General features: G+C 37.8%; 1 protein-coding gene across 1 annotated transcript in view; it reads left to right on the top strand.

Moving 5' to 3' along the window:
- CFAP47 (cilia and flagella associated protein 47) overlaps positions 1-1,938 on the top strand; it is a 514,691-nt gene extending 512,753 nt beyond the window's left edge. Inside the window, exon 64 of the mRNA XM_073901936.1 lies at positions 1,625-1,938. Coding sequence (XP_073758037.1) covers positions 1,625-1,837 — 213 coding nt within the window. The 3' untranslated portion in view covers positions 1,838-1,938. The remainder of the gene's footprint in view (positions 1-1,624) is intronic.
- Positions 1,939-15,717: the final 13,779 nt, after the last annotated feature.

Here is a 15,717-nt window from a genome sequence, read left to right as displayed (position 1 = left end):
TTACAAATTTATTTTATATTTGGATTATATATATTTATGTATATATATGTATATGTATACATATATACACACACACACACACACTCAGCATCACTTATGGCAGAATCATTTGAATCTTAATTGAAATGCATACAATAACATTTAGGATTTTAAAAATAGTGTCCTTATAGATAATTATTTCCAAAGGTTCTTGGAGATGTGTCAGGTGAAGGTACAAATCCCTACATGTCATTCCCATTTGTACCTACTACATTCCAAATAGGAGTGTACATTCCTTCATGTAGCTCACTCCCAAGCACCACTGAGTGTTAGGCATAGGTGCAGTTCCCTTCAAGTACCTCATGCATATGTACTCATGAAGTGGGTCACCTGTAATGTAAAAATTTACAATGATATATGCACAATCACCAAAATGTAGCTTTGTTTTTCAAGTTGAGCATCCTATGTGAAGTAAAATGATATTTAACCTAGTTATACTCTAGTCTTTGGTTTGTTCTGCTTTTGACTCCTTGATTCAGAATACACAATTACTATGAACATTGGACAGAATGGCCAGTTCTGATTAAAATAGGGTCATTTCAGGGCGCCTGGGTGGCTCAGTTGGTTAAGCAACTGCCTTTGGCTCAGGTCATGATCCTGGAGTCCCGGGATCGAGTCCCGCATCGGGCTCCCTGCTCAGCAGGGAGTCTGCTTCTCCCTCTGACCCTCTTCCCTCTCGTGCTTTCTATCTCTCATTCTCTCTCTCTCAAATAAATAAATAAAATCTTTTAAAAAATAAATAAATAAAATAAAATAGGGTCATTCCAGATGTGTAAGAGAGTCCTTCACTTAACATTCTTCGATTGATATCACATTACCCCTTAAGCCCTGGCTGATGTTATTGCAATATTCACTTAGCCTGGATTTATCCTAAATGAGTTTTCTGACCATACACGGTACAAATATTCTTGTGGGGAAGAAGACCCAGATAAACACAACACCGGAAATTCTGTAAGAGCAGTGGGATTTAAGTATGAACATAAACATACAGAAAATGCTAGACTGTGTAATTCAATATTGCCATCCTGTGCATATATGCAGAAAAAAATGGATTTTTTAAATAAATCCCTAAGTTGTACTAACTTGGATTTAGATTATAACTGTCATTGATGATTTTACACAACTCTCAGGTATTTCAAATGGTTCGATTAATTATAGACTTTCATAATCTAAAAAACAGAAGCTCAACATATTTTACCAGTCGGTTCTATAGCCATGCCTAAGTTGTCATGGATAAGTTCTTGCAAAGTGTGGTTTCGGTTAGTTACATAGTTCATGCTGGGCAACAGTTTCATGCAAAGAAAATAGATTGCTTCCCCTTAGATCAGATGGATGCTTATTTCACCTACAGGGCTGACCTCTAACTTTGAGAGACTTTTTAGTGAGTGGTTCTTAATTCATAGAGCTAAATGCTTTCTTGAATTTATTTCCCATGTTAATTATTTATTATGGGCACACTTTCAGTTTTGTACATTTCCCATAGCTTGCATGGAGAAGAGAGACCGTATTAATTTGGTAAACTTTTTCCTATAGTTTCTCAGTCCCTGAATATTTCATGTAAAATCTCTCCTCTCTTTGTTTTCAGACACCAGACATGTACTGGTTGTATGATATCAATGGATTACCTCAAGTTACCATGCCACCAATGAATGTAAAAGCCAAAATTGACACTACTAATGAGAGGTTTCAGAGCAAGCCAGTTCGTCGGCGCAATATTATCCGTGAAAATGCTAAACTCACAAGGACGGGGGTGTCCTCTACCATCAAGGGTGTGCCTTTGATGTTGAAGAATAAATAAATACTTTTTTCCAAAATATTTCTTGGCCTTAAGTAGAATTAAACATATTTTCATGATTGTTCTTTCATCTTTTGGAATATTTGTGATGAGTAATGTTTCAATTATAATAGGCCTTCTCTATTTTATTTTTTAAACTCTGACTATTTTGCACCTGATTTCTGTTATGTGTGTCTTTTAAAATGGACTAATTGCAATTATTGGGATTGGTTCACTTTTAAGGTACGGGGTACATTTGTAGTAAAAAAATGATTTCAACTTAAAAATCAATGCATGTAAGTATATGTAGTCCATCCACTCCTATATTGAGTCTTTAAATAATATAGATTTATTTCAAAATGATCCTGGGGAAAATTCATTTTCTCAAAGTAAAGGAAAAGCATTTTGCTCGGTACTTATCATTCAGGAAAAATATAATAATAAATAGCCAATATGGACCATCTTGAAGAGAATTTGGCACAAAATGACTGGCTTTACCACAAATTATTCATTCATACGATTTTAAGGACATCACTTACCCTTTTTGTGCCGTGTTATGTGCAAAACAAAAGAACTATACTAGGACAAGAATTGGCAGACTATAGATCTAGTCTACTGCCTATTTTTATATACCTACTAACAGATAAAGATTTTTACATTTTAAATGATTGAAAAAATTAATAGAAGAATATTAAGTAACACAAGAAAATTGCATAAAATTCAAATTTCAGGGTCGCTTGGGTGGTTCAGTTGGTTAAGCATCCAGCTCTTGATCTCAGCTGAGGTCATGATCTCAGGGTCCTTGGATCAAGCCCCGCGTTGGGCTCTGTGCTCAGAGGGGAGTCTGCTTGGGATTCTTGCTCTTCCTCTCCCTCTGCTTCCCTACCCCATGTGTGCTCTCACTCTCTCTCTCTAAACTACTAAATAAATAAATAAACTTTTTTAAAAATTCAAATTTTATTGTCTATAAATAGAGTTTTATAAAACATTAATAAACATGTCTTCGTGCTTTCCTTCTGTAACCCTGAGCTCCAATGGACGGAAACCATAGAGCTACAAAGTTTTAAATATTTACTCTCAGGTACTTTACAGGAAATACTTGGCAACCTCCTACTAGAGTAGGAATGGCCTTTAGGAACCACTGTAGGTTGATTATAATTTCTTCCCAAGGTGTTAAGTGGAACTGTAGGGACACATCTATGCCATCACTTAGTTTTGTCTGCAGGTATTGAAGTAGAGGAGAGTAGAGGCCCATATACCTCAGATTTGCCATCCCCAAAAAGGACAAAAGCTAAAATTCTGTGAATCTCTAAAAGCCTTTCTTCTTCTCTGGCTCTCTAAAGACATTTTTTTGAGTAGAGTCATAGATTATTTGTCTGTCCTTTCTTCTGCTGTACTGTGTGTGTGAGGAGGGGTTTGGTCAGTCTCTGAGTATATTTCTCACAAAGCCTTTATAAAACTTCCCCAAATCCTTAGGAAAGTAAAATCCTATTTGCCATGAACATATGGTGTTTATATTGGTGTTTTTATATTTTGGTGTTTATGGTAATACATAATATTTAAAAAATCTTAAACCTCTTATGTTGAGCCTTCACAATTGCTCTCCTATCTGAAATTCTCCAATAATTTGAAACTGTTGCACTGTATACTTTCCACTATTTCTTAGTCCAGCACTTGTGAATATCAATGGTCCCTAAGACCGAAAGGCATCAAATTAATTCAGAGACTAGAGCAGTTACATGGGGGGTATGGCAAGTAACTAGAAAGCGGTCTAACAATATCCACAAACTTCTTCCTTATTTCTAGAGGACAAAGAACATGCTGTAGTGTGCTAAAGTTTATATCTTCATATTGAAAAAGGAGTTTGAAAAAGCAGTAGGAGGTTTTACTTGGAGTTTCGTATTTGAGGACCACAATTTGCTCATTAGCAAGTGAATTGCCTATAGAATGAAAGATAAGATTTTTCTGGGAATCTAAAAGTTCCATGTGTGCTAAAGACTGCACATTCTTAAATATACATATGCTGATTTAGAATTTGTAGATTCTTTAAACCTTGATCAAATATCTATTAATTCACTTATGTGTTTATGCCCTTACTTATTAAACAGGTATTAAGTACTGCTCCAAGCTACTCACCCTTGATACAAAAACAAATGAACCCTGATCAGAACTTTTCTGCAAGTGCCCCCCTGACCGATGGAGAAGACAGATGTGAGCAGGTAGTTTCCAGAACATATGGAAGGTTGAGACCTTGGTATAAAAACACAGAGGTGGGGACCTGGCTAGGGAGTGAGAAAAGGCCTCAGGGAAGATGTAACATTTGATGAGGATATTAACGGAGTTGGAGTCTTCCAGGTATAGAAGGGGAGTATGACCTCTGAGACCGGGTAGAGGAACATGTTCCAAAGGATACAAATGTGACAGAACATGGCATGTCCAGAGACAAGTAAGTGGTGGTTGGAGCTCAGGGTAAGTGATTTGGGGAGTGATAGAAAATGTGGGAACAAATGTAGGTGGGAACAGAATCATTTAAAGTAACTCAAATGAAGGGGTAAGAAAATGGGTTCAAATTAAGATGCACTGCTTTAGGTAAATATAGAATATGTATATTGAAATGACCAGTTAGCAGGTAGATATAGTCATATGGAACTTAGAACATGGGTTTGATTCTGATACAAATTTTGTGACTTATTGGTGAATTGGTATGAGTCAAAAGCAAAGCTATACATGATAATGCTTATAGAAAACTTATAAGAGTAGTCATTCTCAAACTCCAGAATGCTTTAGAATTATCTAAGTTGACTGCTAAAAATGCAAAGTGTGAACAGAAACATTTGAAAGAGGGAGCCTGGGTGACTCGGTTGAGCCTCTGCCTTCGGCTCAGGTTATGATTCCCACCTCCCCCTTCTTGGATTGGGTTCGAGCCCTGCATCCATGTTGGGCTACCTGATCAGTGGGCAGCCTTCTTTTCCCCTCCCTCTGCCCTTCCCCCTGCTCATGCTTGTGTGCTCTCTCTCTCTCTAATAAATAAATAAAATCTTTAAAAAAAAAAAAAGAAACATTTGATAGGAAGTAGGAATGTCAAGGGGCCCTAAAATGGAGCTGGGAGGCCCCTGGGGAGGCTGGTCTTATGCACGTTGACACCCGCATGAAACATGGAGCCTTTAGACTCTGCCACCTACAAACTGCCACAGCCTGTTGGAATTCTCAGAATGAGGCTTGTTTTTCTTTACTATAACTGAGCAACTAGCAAAGTAACCTCTCCTGTGTGTGTGTGTGTGTGTGTGTGTGTGTGTGTGTGTGTGTGTACCAGTGCTAATTATTTTTGCCTCTATAAACTTTGTCTTTCTGTTCCCTCCTTGGAGCACATTTCAGGCTTCTCCTAAATCTGTGTCTCCCGTATTTGAAGTCCTAAAGACCCCAAATAAACTTTTGGTTTGCTTTGCAGCCTCAGTTCTTTCTTGTTTGTCAAGAGTTATAAGCGTCACTTTTCTCCATTCTGATTCTTTATATTTGGGGATACATGCAAGACTCTACATTTTAATATGTGTTTATCTAAGGTTTGCACGTTAAGACGCAATATTGATGAAAAGAGGGGCATGGATAAAACTCTGAAAACCATTTAAAGAGTAGCAAGCAGAGAAAAGAGGCAGTGGTGCAAACTGAGAAGACACTGGCCAAAGAAAGAAGAAACATCTAGATCCTGCTTCTGACTTTGGGGTACGCCAGTCAGGGGTCTTGTGCCCACTGAGCCAACCAACCATATAGCACAGTTCCTAGAGAACAGACAGGACAATGTGGGGTATTTACTACTGGGAAGGAAAGGATTAAAGGGGGGTTGTAAGAAGCCTGGGGAAAGTTTTGAGTCCTTTCCAACCTCCCTGTAAACAGATTGTTGAAACATACTTGCGGGAAGAAAAAAGTTTTATTCATTTAGGGTCTTTTTTCTAACCAAAATCAGTATTGTAAGGTTTTGTTTGTAGCAATTGTTGACTGAGAAGAGAGGCAGATCTGAAGTAAAAGCATTTATTTGGTGTCTTAGAATTGCAGTTCGGGGAGCACAGATTTGGCCAGCAACCCAAATCGTGTCCCCTCAGGGAACAAAAGCGAAAGGCTTTTAAAGACAAAAGAGGATGCTGGTATATGTTGTTTACAAAGAATTTTGATTGGTGGTGGCAGGAAACTAATCTTGGGCTGAATATAATTGGTTGCTAAGGCTATCACTAAGCAAATGTGCATTTACTGTAGCAAAGCAGCTGCAGGTGTTAGGTCTGAGTCCTTGGAGTATTTGCTGTTTGGCCCAGTTCAAAAGTTGATAGTTCCACCCAGTGAGGATGTGCATAAGGCCCACCACCTTAATGGCCTCCCAGCTCCATTTTAAAACCCCTGGATATAAGTGACCCCATTTCATTTCACCTTTCACACAACTTCTTTCAGTCTTTGTATTTCTAAAAATATCTTCATTTTGTCCTTTTGAATTACACTTTTTCTTGGTGTACAATTCTGAGTTCATAATTATTTTCTCCCCAGCGCTTTCAAGCTATTACCCTAGCACTTTGAAGCTATTTTCTTTTTTTTTTTTAAGTTTATCTATTTTTTTAGTAAGTTCTACACCCAACATGGGTCTGAAATTCATGACCCTGAGATCAAGAGCCTCATGCTTTTCTGACTGAGCCAGCCAGGTGCCCCTGAAGCTATTTTCTGTGGTCTTCCTTGTTTATAATGAGAAGTCTGTTGTATGTCAAGTTGTTAACTTGTAGGTAAACTGACATTTCTTTTTAGCTTTAAGATTTTTTCTTTCATGCTTGATTTCCTAAAAATGTCTCTATTGCATATCTAGCAATAGACTTATCAGGTCATTATTTTGTTGTATTATTACTATTATTAATTATATTATCATACTTGGTACTCAAAGTATACTATCAATTTGAGTACTTTGATCTCTCCTCAATGGCAGAAAATTCTCAGTTAATATCTTATCACATATTCCTTATCTGCCATTGCCTGTATTCTCTTTATTCTGGAAAGGCATCCCAAGAGATCAGGGCCTGAGGTTTAAGTGTAAAGGGCCTCACTAGATCTTCTGGGAATCTTGTGCATATGTTTTACCTCTTATCTCTTTGCTGTGTGGTAAGTTAAGTATTCAGCGCTATCTTCCAAGTCAGTAATAATTTCTTCAGCAATGTTCTGCTTCGAGTTCATCCTATTCGTTTTCGTGTCTACTCTGATAGTTACTATTTCTCACATTTAGTAAGTTTTTTATATTTACCTTTTTAACATATGTAACTTCTTGTTTAATATTTTCTTGTTCACTCTTGAATGTTAAGTTTTTATCTCTTTGAGTATCTCAGCCATGCTTACTATAAAACATTTCACAAGTGTGAAAGGAAACCCTTCAGCAGAAATTTGCAATGGGGCAGGATTGTCAGGTACTGCACAATGAGTGTTAAGAGTATGGGGAGGTACCAACAGGAACTGATGAATCACTCCCATCCTCTAATACTGGTATAGGAACTTTTGACATCTGTATAACAGATAAGGTCGTCCTCACTACACGCACAGGTGAGCAGTATTTGTGAGACCCCAAGACAATGTTCATCCGAAGTTATCTGCTTCATTCATACCTATAATTCTCTGTTACCAATAGTTTCATGTTGCACATCATCTCTTTCAAAAGGCAAATATCACTGGACTCTAGATCTGAGTCCTCAATATCCATATTCATCCTCCCACATGACCCCACTGTCAGTTGGATAAAGAGTAAGGAACTGATCTGGGAAAAACCATCAGATTCCCTCTCTAGGAGAGGTTCTTTTGGTCTCAGTTATTTGGTTGGGTAAACTTGGGAGCTGAGGGGTGGCAATGTATGCAGCAGGCAAAACATCAGTAAGACCCAACTTCAGAGAGAGAATAAGTTAAATGGACATAGACACAACGGAGATGCTATGATGTGTCCTGCTTATTAATACCATTCCAGTGTCTTGTTCATATCACTAGGGAGGTCTGTCTGTATTGCTTATCTTTGAATTACACCTGAATCCTGACAAGCTCATTTACACTTAAAATTCAGGCACTAATTCTTTACTTTAAATGAGTTTACGAAAAGATTTCCTTCTGGATCTGTTTAAAGAGGAAGCACAAGAATACTAATACATGGAATAAGGGATATACGATGTTGATGGCCTCCACATTTTACTGGGTCAGACCAAGTTGGGGTGAGGGGGATAAGTGTATAGCCAGATACAGAAATAAGTATCGTGGGGTACCTTATTTATATGTCTGAGTGAAGTACTTTTTTTCATTTTAACATTTTGGTGTGTATGTGTGGTAAAATACACATAAAATTGACCATTTTAACCATTAAGTGTACAGTTCAGCAGCATTAATTATATTCACATTGTTGTTTAACCCTTACCAACATCTCTCTCCCAGAACACTTTTCATCTTTCCAACTGCATGCCCATTAAACAATAACTCCCCATTCTCCCCTCCTTACAGCCCTGGCAACCACCATTCTATTTCTGTCTCTAGGAATTTGACCACTCTAGATTCCTCACATAAGTAGAATCATATAGCATTTATCATTTTATGACTGGCTTATTTCACTCAACATAATGTCCTCCAGGTTCATTCATGTTGTAGCATATGAGAGAATTTCCTTCTTTTTAAAGCTGAATAATATTCCATTGTATGTATATACCACATTTTCTTCATCCAGTCATCCATCAATGGACACTTGGGTTGCTTCCACATTTTGGCTGTTGTGAATAGTGCCGCTATGAACCTGGGTGTGCAGATATTTGTATACAAATTTGTGTATGAATATTTGGGTCCTTGCTTTCAGTTACTGGGTATCTACCCAGAATTGGGATTGTTGGATCATATAGTGATATTTCTAATTTTTTGAAAAACCACCATACTCTTCTCCATAGTGCCTGCCCCATTTTACATTTGCAATAGCAATGCACAAGGGTTTTGATTTATGCACATCCTTGCCGACTGAGTTGGTAAATGTATATGTGTAGACATTTTTTGCATTATTCCCTTGTTAACCTTCTGATGCCTGCAGGGTCTGTAATGATACAACTTGTTTCTTTCAAACTGTTAAAGAAATACTAGTTTTCTCCCTACTTTTCCTCTTCATTTTATTTTAGAATTTTTCTTTTTTTTAAGATTTTATTTATTTATTTATTTGAGAGAGAGAGAATGAGAGATAGAGAGCACGAGAGGGAAGAGGGTCAGAGGGAGAAGCAGACTCCCTGCTGAGCAGGGAGTCCGATGTGGGACTCAATCCCGGGACTCCAGGATCATGACCTGAGCCGAAGGCAGTCACTTAACCAACTGAGCCACCCAGGCACCCTAGAATTTTTCTTTGTTCACTCCACTTTCTGTTTCTCTGTTTACTTTCCTGTCCTACTATGGATTACTTGTACATTTTTTAAACACCATTTTGAGTAATCTAAAGTGTTTTTAAGAGTACCTCATTATATAACTTTGTTATGATAGCTTTCTTATTATATATTCATAACATCACAGTTTGCTGGTATCATTGTTTTATCAGTTTGAGTCAAGTGCAGCATCCTTATCTCCCTTTATATAATTTTTAAAATATTTTCTCTACGTATATTTGGAACCATATCAGACAGTGTTATAATTTTTTCATCCAACATCAACCATAATTTAGAAAACTCAATAGGAGAAGAAAAGTCTGTAGTATTTACCCACATGTTTGTGCACTGTATCCTTTCTTCCCTTCTTACGTTCCAGTATTCCTTCTTTTATAATATCCTTTCTGCTTAGAGAAATTTCTTTCACCTTTATTTTAGAGTAAGTCTCTTGGTAACAAATTCAACTAATTTTCCCTTGTCTCAGAATATCTGGGCTGCTTCTTCCTTTCTGAACAATATTTTCACTGGATATAGGACTCTAGGTTGACAGTTCTTTCCTTTAAGCACTTAAAAAAATGTGCCACTTTCTTTGTGCCTCCATGGTTTCTAATGACAAATTCATTGTCATTATCATTGCTTTTCCCCTCTAGGTAAGGTGTCATATCTCTGTAGATGCTTGCAAGACTTTTCCTTTATTTTCATTTTTCAGAAGTTTGACTCTGATCTGTGTTGGTAGGGATTGCTTTGGATTTATCCTGTTTAGAATTTTATCAGCTTCTTCAATCTGCAGTCATTTGCCAAGTTTTGGGAGTTTTCCTCCATTATTTCTTCAAGTACATTTTCAGCCCTATCTTTTTTCTCCTCTTATTCTGATGACATGAATATTAGATTTCTGTCCCTGAGGCTCTGTTCATTTTTTTTTTAATTCTCCTTTTCTCTGGTATTCAGATTAGAGTCAGTAGTCTTTTTTTCTGTCCCCTCCCTTGTACTGTTGGGCTCAAACAATGGGTTTTTTTTTTTAATTCATTTATTGTATTTTTCACTTCTAAAATTTGATTCCTCCCTATATCATCCATTTCTTTGTTGAGACTCTCTATTTCTTTGCTGATATTCTCCGTTGTTTCAAACATGCTCATATTGCTTGTTCAAGCTTTTATTTTTTGTTGAAGATGGCTGCTTTAAAATCTTTGATCATTCTAACATCCCTGTCATCTCAGTGTTGGCATTTATTGATTGTCTTTTCTCATTCAAATAAAGATCTTCCTGGTTATTTTTATGAAGAAGGATTTTCATTTGAAACTTGTGCTTTTTGGGTATTATGTTATGAGAGCCTGAATCTTATTTCAACCTTCTGTTTCAGTTGATTTCATATGACAGCATTCCAGCAGGAAAAGGTGGGACACCAACTTTTTACTGCCAGATGAGAGCAGAAGTGTAGGTTTCCCACTCAACCTCCATCGACACTCAAGGGGTAGAAGACTTATTAACTGCTGGGTGGGGTGGGAGTTCCTCCTTTCCACTCGGCTTCCCTCTCTGGCAGGAAGGGCTAGGAGTGCCTTGTTCCTGCTCCTCACATGGCCTCCAGTGACACCACAAGGAGGGTTTTTGTCATCACAAGTGAGAGGTGGTGAAAGTCTTCCCTCTCTGTCACTCCAGTTGGGATGGGCATCTCATTACTGCAGAGTGTAGGTAGATGTCCAGGCCTTCCGTGTGGCCTTCCCTGACAGTGTTGGGGGCTGAGTCTTATTACCACCTGGCAGGGATAAATATGAAAGCCCTGCCCCCTACTCAGCCTTCTCTGATACCACTCCAGTGGGGAGTCGTGGCACTTTATTACAGTCTGGCAAGTGTGACCGTGAAAGTCTAGCCTCCGGGGCTCCTGGGTGGCTCAGACAGTTGAGCATCTGCCTTCAGCCCAGGTCCCGATCTCCAGGTCCTAGGATTGAGCTCTGTGTTGGGCTCTTGGCTCAGCCGGGAGTCTGCTTCTCCCTCTGCCTCTCCCCCACGCTCATGCTCTCTCTCTCTCTCTCAAATGAATAAATAAAATCTTTTTAAAAAGTCTATCCTCCATTTGGCCTTTATTGGTGAGGGCGAGTGTGAGGCCACAGGTTTCTCTATGGTTTTTGGCTAGAGTAAAGAGGTTATTGTCTCATTTGTCTGTCTGCTAGGCTGACCTTGTCTTAGTCCTTTCTTGAGTCCCAAGGTTGTCCTTAGCCAGTCTGCCTTCTCTTCGTCTTTCAGAGTTACATACATAACATTACACATATTTAAGTTGTACTTATTGGGAGGACAAGGGATAAATCCACTTACTCCATCTTCCCAGAAGAGGAGGTCTAACTTTATAAGCATCTAATTAATTCAGAGAAAAAAAATAACATGGATGCTTTCAGTTTTCTCCAGCATGATTGTCATTCATTTATTTCAAAAGTCAAAAGGAGCTTGGTGCAATTAACCTCTCCACTCTATGGGAAACTGACTTTGGGATTTTTCTACTCTCTGCTTCCATCTTGTCAATACCAAGAGAAATTCTAAAGTGTAGGAGCTTGAGGTTAAACCCAATGTAGTCAAGATAAAGGACACTCTGCATTAGTGAGCCTCTGGCCTCTGCAAGATTCCCCAACATTCGAGACCAGGCCTCTCTTCATGTTTAGCAGTGCCCTGTCCCCACAACACAGGCTTGGGAAACCCCAAAGAGCATCTCCTATCCCCCTTGTACAATAGCTCCAAGCACTTGTTACTGAAGTCATTGCTGTGAACTTTGAAAATATGTTAGCTTTACTGTTCTTTTAAAATCATTTCATCTTTCCTGATCATAAACTTACTGACAAAAATGAAACAGCCAAATGCTTTGATTAAATGAAGCAAAGAATCAAGCATAAAGTCCATAATTCTGTAAGAAAAAATGACCTAATTTTGCCTCAGTATTTATTTGCCCCTTAGATATTCAATATTTGCATTTTTTGTGAAGTGACTTCTTGCACTAAAATAAATGACTAAGGAATGTCTTATTGCTGACACAGATCACAGTTTGTTGCTAATGGAATGTTAACTGCTTTTTAAGTAACTCTGAATAAACCTGCTGATCCATAAAAGATTCATCTAAAAGGAATCCAATTCATTTTCTGGCTCTACCACTTCCACTGATGTGAAAAATCTTCTTCCATATTCTACTTTGTTTCAGCCATTGCAGTGCTGAGAGTGGCACCTGGCTTATAAAAGGATATTTTAATTGGGAGAGGTGACACTTTTAGTAATATGTCAAGGTTACCACTTAAGAAACAGACACTCCCCAAAAGAAAAATGATTCAAGTATATTCTCTGGTGTAAAAAATCATCTCCAGAGTATGAGGGTTTGCTCCATTTCAAAGATCAGAAAGGCAGTGCTGAAAAAACCTTCTGAAATTTCCAAAGACAAAACTGTGACTTCAGCTTCATCCCTGTGTGATTTTATATCTGGGACAACCACTCACAGAGGACCGTGTAAAACTTTAGCAAAAGCAAAAGTCAACACCTCAGCAGAAGTCTCAGTGGCTTCAATTTTCTCAGTATCTAGAGCACCTTCCTGCCTTTTGTGCCATTGTAGGATAGTCCAGCTCAGGTAGAAAATTGTCCCATCAAGAGTATGGTTTGGGGGGCACCTGGGTGGCTCAGTCGGTTAAGCGTCTGCCTTTGGCTCAGGTCGTGATCCCAGGGTCCTGGGATTGAGCCCCGCATCGGGCTCCCTGCTCAGCGTGAAGCCTGCTTCTCCCTCTCCCGCTGTCTCTCTCTCTCTGTCAAATGAATGGGGTCTTAGGAAAAAAAAAAAAGTATGGTTTGGAAATGTAGGCTAGTGCTCGCTTCAGCAGCACATATACTAAAACTGGAAATGTGGGCTATACCTTTCTTCCAGGTCTGCATATTGTTCTTCATTCTTTGAAATGGTGATATATTATATGTGAAAATAAGACATGTATATGAAAAAAATTAGGAAGTAAGATATTTATAAGACATTTCTTTTTATAAACCTCAAAAAAGATAAGTATTTTATTAAGCAAAGCTCTTAGATTTATACCACAGTCCTGCAAGAATAGATATACCTTGTCATTACTTAAACAGTAGCTTACAAGGAGTTGCATAAGGTGCTGGCTACATAGATGTGTGCAGGCTATAAATTGTTTTTAAGCTTTCAACTTCTGTGTTTAAGAATAGAAAATGATGAGCCATATGACTGAGTGGCATTTCATAATAGAGATGATACTAAATCTATATTTCAGCATCACTGGCTCCTAAGCACAGCATTTAAATTATATTGCCCATGGAGAATCTCTGTAAATAAGGTCACTGTGGGACCAAGGCTGGGTGCTTGGAATTCAGCTAGCCCAGAAGTGTCACTTCAACAGGACCTTTCTACAGTTCTGAATATATAATCTTTTATCTATTTAAATAAATCTCAATGAACTTTTACATGTGTATACACCTATGATACCAGTATCCAGATCAAGATATGGAACATAACCAGTTCTCAGAAAGCTCCGCTGTACTATCTCGTAGTTAACACTCCCCATCAGGTCACCACCATTTCAAATGCTTTCAATATGGAATAGTTGTGGCTGTTTTGAACTTCATATACATGGAATCATATAGTTTGTCCTTATTTGTTTGGCTTTCTTTTGCATAATATGTTGTCTATGAGATTCATCCACATGTTTCCTTCTATCAAGTTTTTTCTTTTTATTGCTGGGTTATATCTCATTGTATGAAGATACCACATTAGATGAAGATATCATATGTATTTACCCTTTCACCTATGGATGGACATTTGATCCCAGGTTTTGGTCATTATGTACAAAGCTGCTAAGAACATTCTTGCCCATGTTATTTCTTGCACAGGTGTATACATTTCTATTGTGTATATAGCCAAGAATGGAATTGCTGAATCCTAAGGTGTTTTTTTTATAACTTTACTGGTTGTGATCACTTCTCGGCCTTTTGGCTAAGATCAAGTGTACTGGTTGTTATCAAAGAGTTTTCCAGTGTGGTTTTACCAGTTTACCCTCCAACCAACAATGTGTGAGAGTTTCGGTTACTTTATATCCTTGCCAACATGTGGTATTATCAGTCTTTTAAATTTTAATTCTTCTGGTGGTGGTCTACTGATACCTTGCTGAGGTTTGAACTTGCACTTCCTTATGGCTAATGACGTTGAGCACCTTTTCATATACTAATTAGCAATCTGAATTGGAAACAAGCTCTTTTGATATAAAAAAAGTATCATAATGCCCTGAAGGTCCATCCATACTGTCTTTTGAGGGCATTATGCTAAGTGAGATAAGTCAGACAAAGACAAATACTGTATATCACTCATATGTAGAATCTAAAAAAAACTGAACTTGCAAAAACATAGAATGGTGGTTACCAGGGGCTGGGGGTAGGGGAATTGGGGACATGTTTAAGGGCACAGCCTTGCAGCTAGTAGATAAATAAAGTCTGATGATCTAATGCACAACATAGTGATTATAATCAATGATGTATTATAAACTTAAAAGTTGCCAAAAGACTACATCTTAATTGTTATTAACACAAAAAAGAATTGATAGTTATGTGATGTGATAAAGGTGTTAGCTAATGCTACTGTAGTAATCATGTTGCAATATATAAAATATATAAATGTATCAAACCAACACATACACCTCAAACTTATGCAATGTTATATGCCAATTATATCTCAATAATAATGAATCCTAAATTAGATATTTTCATTTTTCTTTATAGATCTTAGATGAAAACAACTGTTATTTCACAAGTTCCCTAAAACCATTCATTATTGTTTCAATTTAATAAAGTTGAGGGAAAGAACCCAGAATCACATAACAAAGTCACAGGCAGTGGCCACGAAAGGACTGTAACTGCCAAGCTTTATCTTAGAGCTCTTCCAACCTTTCACTTTTTGTTCTGTGCTAAATCATAAAATGTCCAGAGCACAGTATCCATCACAAATAATCAGAGAGGCATATGATAACACTGACTAAATCAGTTATGTCTGAAAGGTGGTAACTATTAGAGCATTGCAAAGGTTAGTTTAGGATGAGATTTCTTAAGACATGATTAGTGACATTTTGATACACATATCTGTTTTATAATTTTCTCTAGTACTGAGTCATAAATGCATATGTGTTGCTCATAATGTATATGTATATGTGTGTACAACACACAGAACTATTTAGAGACACATGCTATTATAAATGAGCATTCATCTAAAAGCCTCTTAATAGTTCATTAAGCTTCACAAGTTGTCTGAGGCACATAAATGACAAAAACTATGCACATTTCTGAAAACAAGAGGCAAGAGTCCCAGGGGGACTTGGGTCCTGAATAAAGCAAGATTTCCATACTCTGGTGTGAAGATTGAGTTGGGTGGTGGTATCTAAATCCTAAGAGCAATTAATCACACTGTGAGTTTGAAAATGCAGCCACCTCCACTCCACCGGGAGGTCTGAATCTTCCTGGGCCAACCAACCACAGAACATTTGGCCACGA

This window comes from Callorhinus ursinus, unplaced genomic scaffold (genome assembly GCF_003265705.2).
Source record: "Callorhinus ursinus isolate GAN/ISIS: 27379988/994484 unplaced genomic scaffold, GSC_fseal_2.0 scaffold16, whole genome shotgun sequence".
Classification (NCBI taxonomy): Eukaryota; Metazoa; Chordata; class Mammalia; order Carnivora; family Otariidae; genus Callorhinus; species Callorhinus ursinus.
The sequence above is the reverse complement of the archived record's forward strand: the minus strand, read 5'-3'. Positions and strand labels throughout refer to the sequence as shown.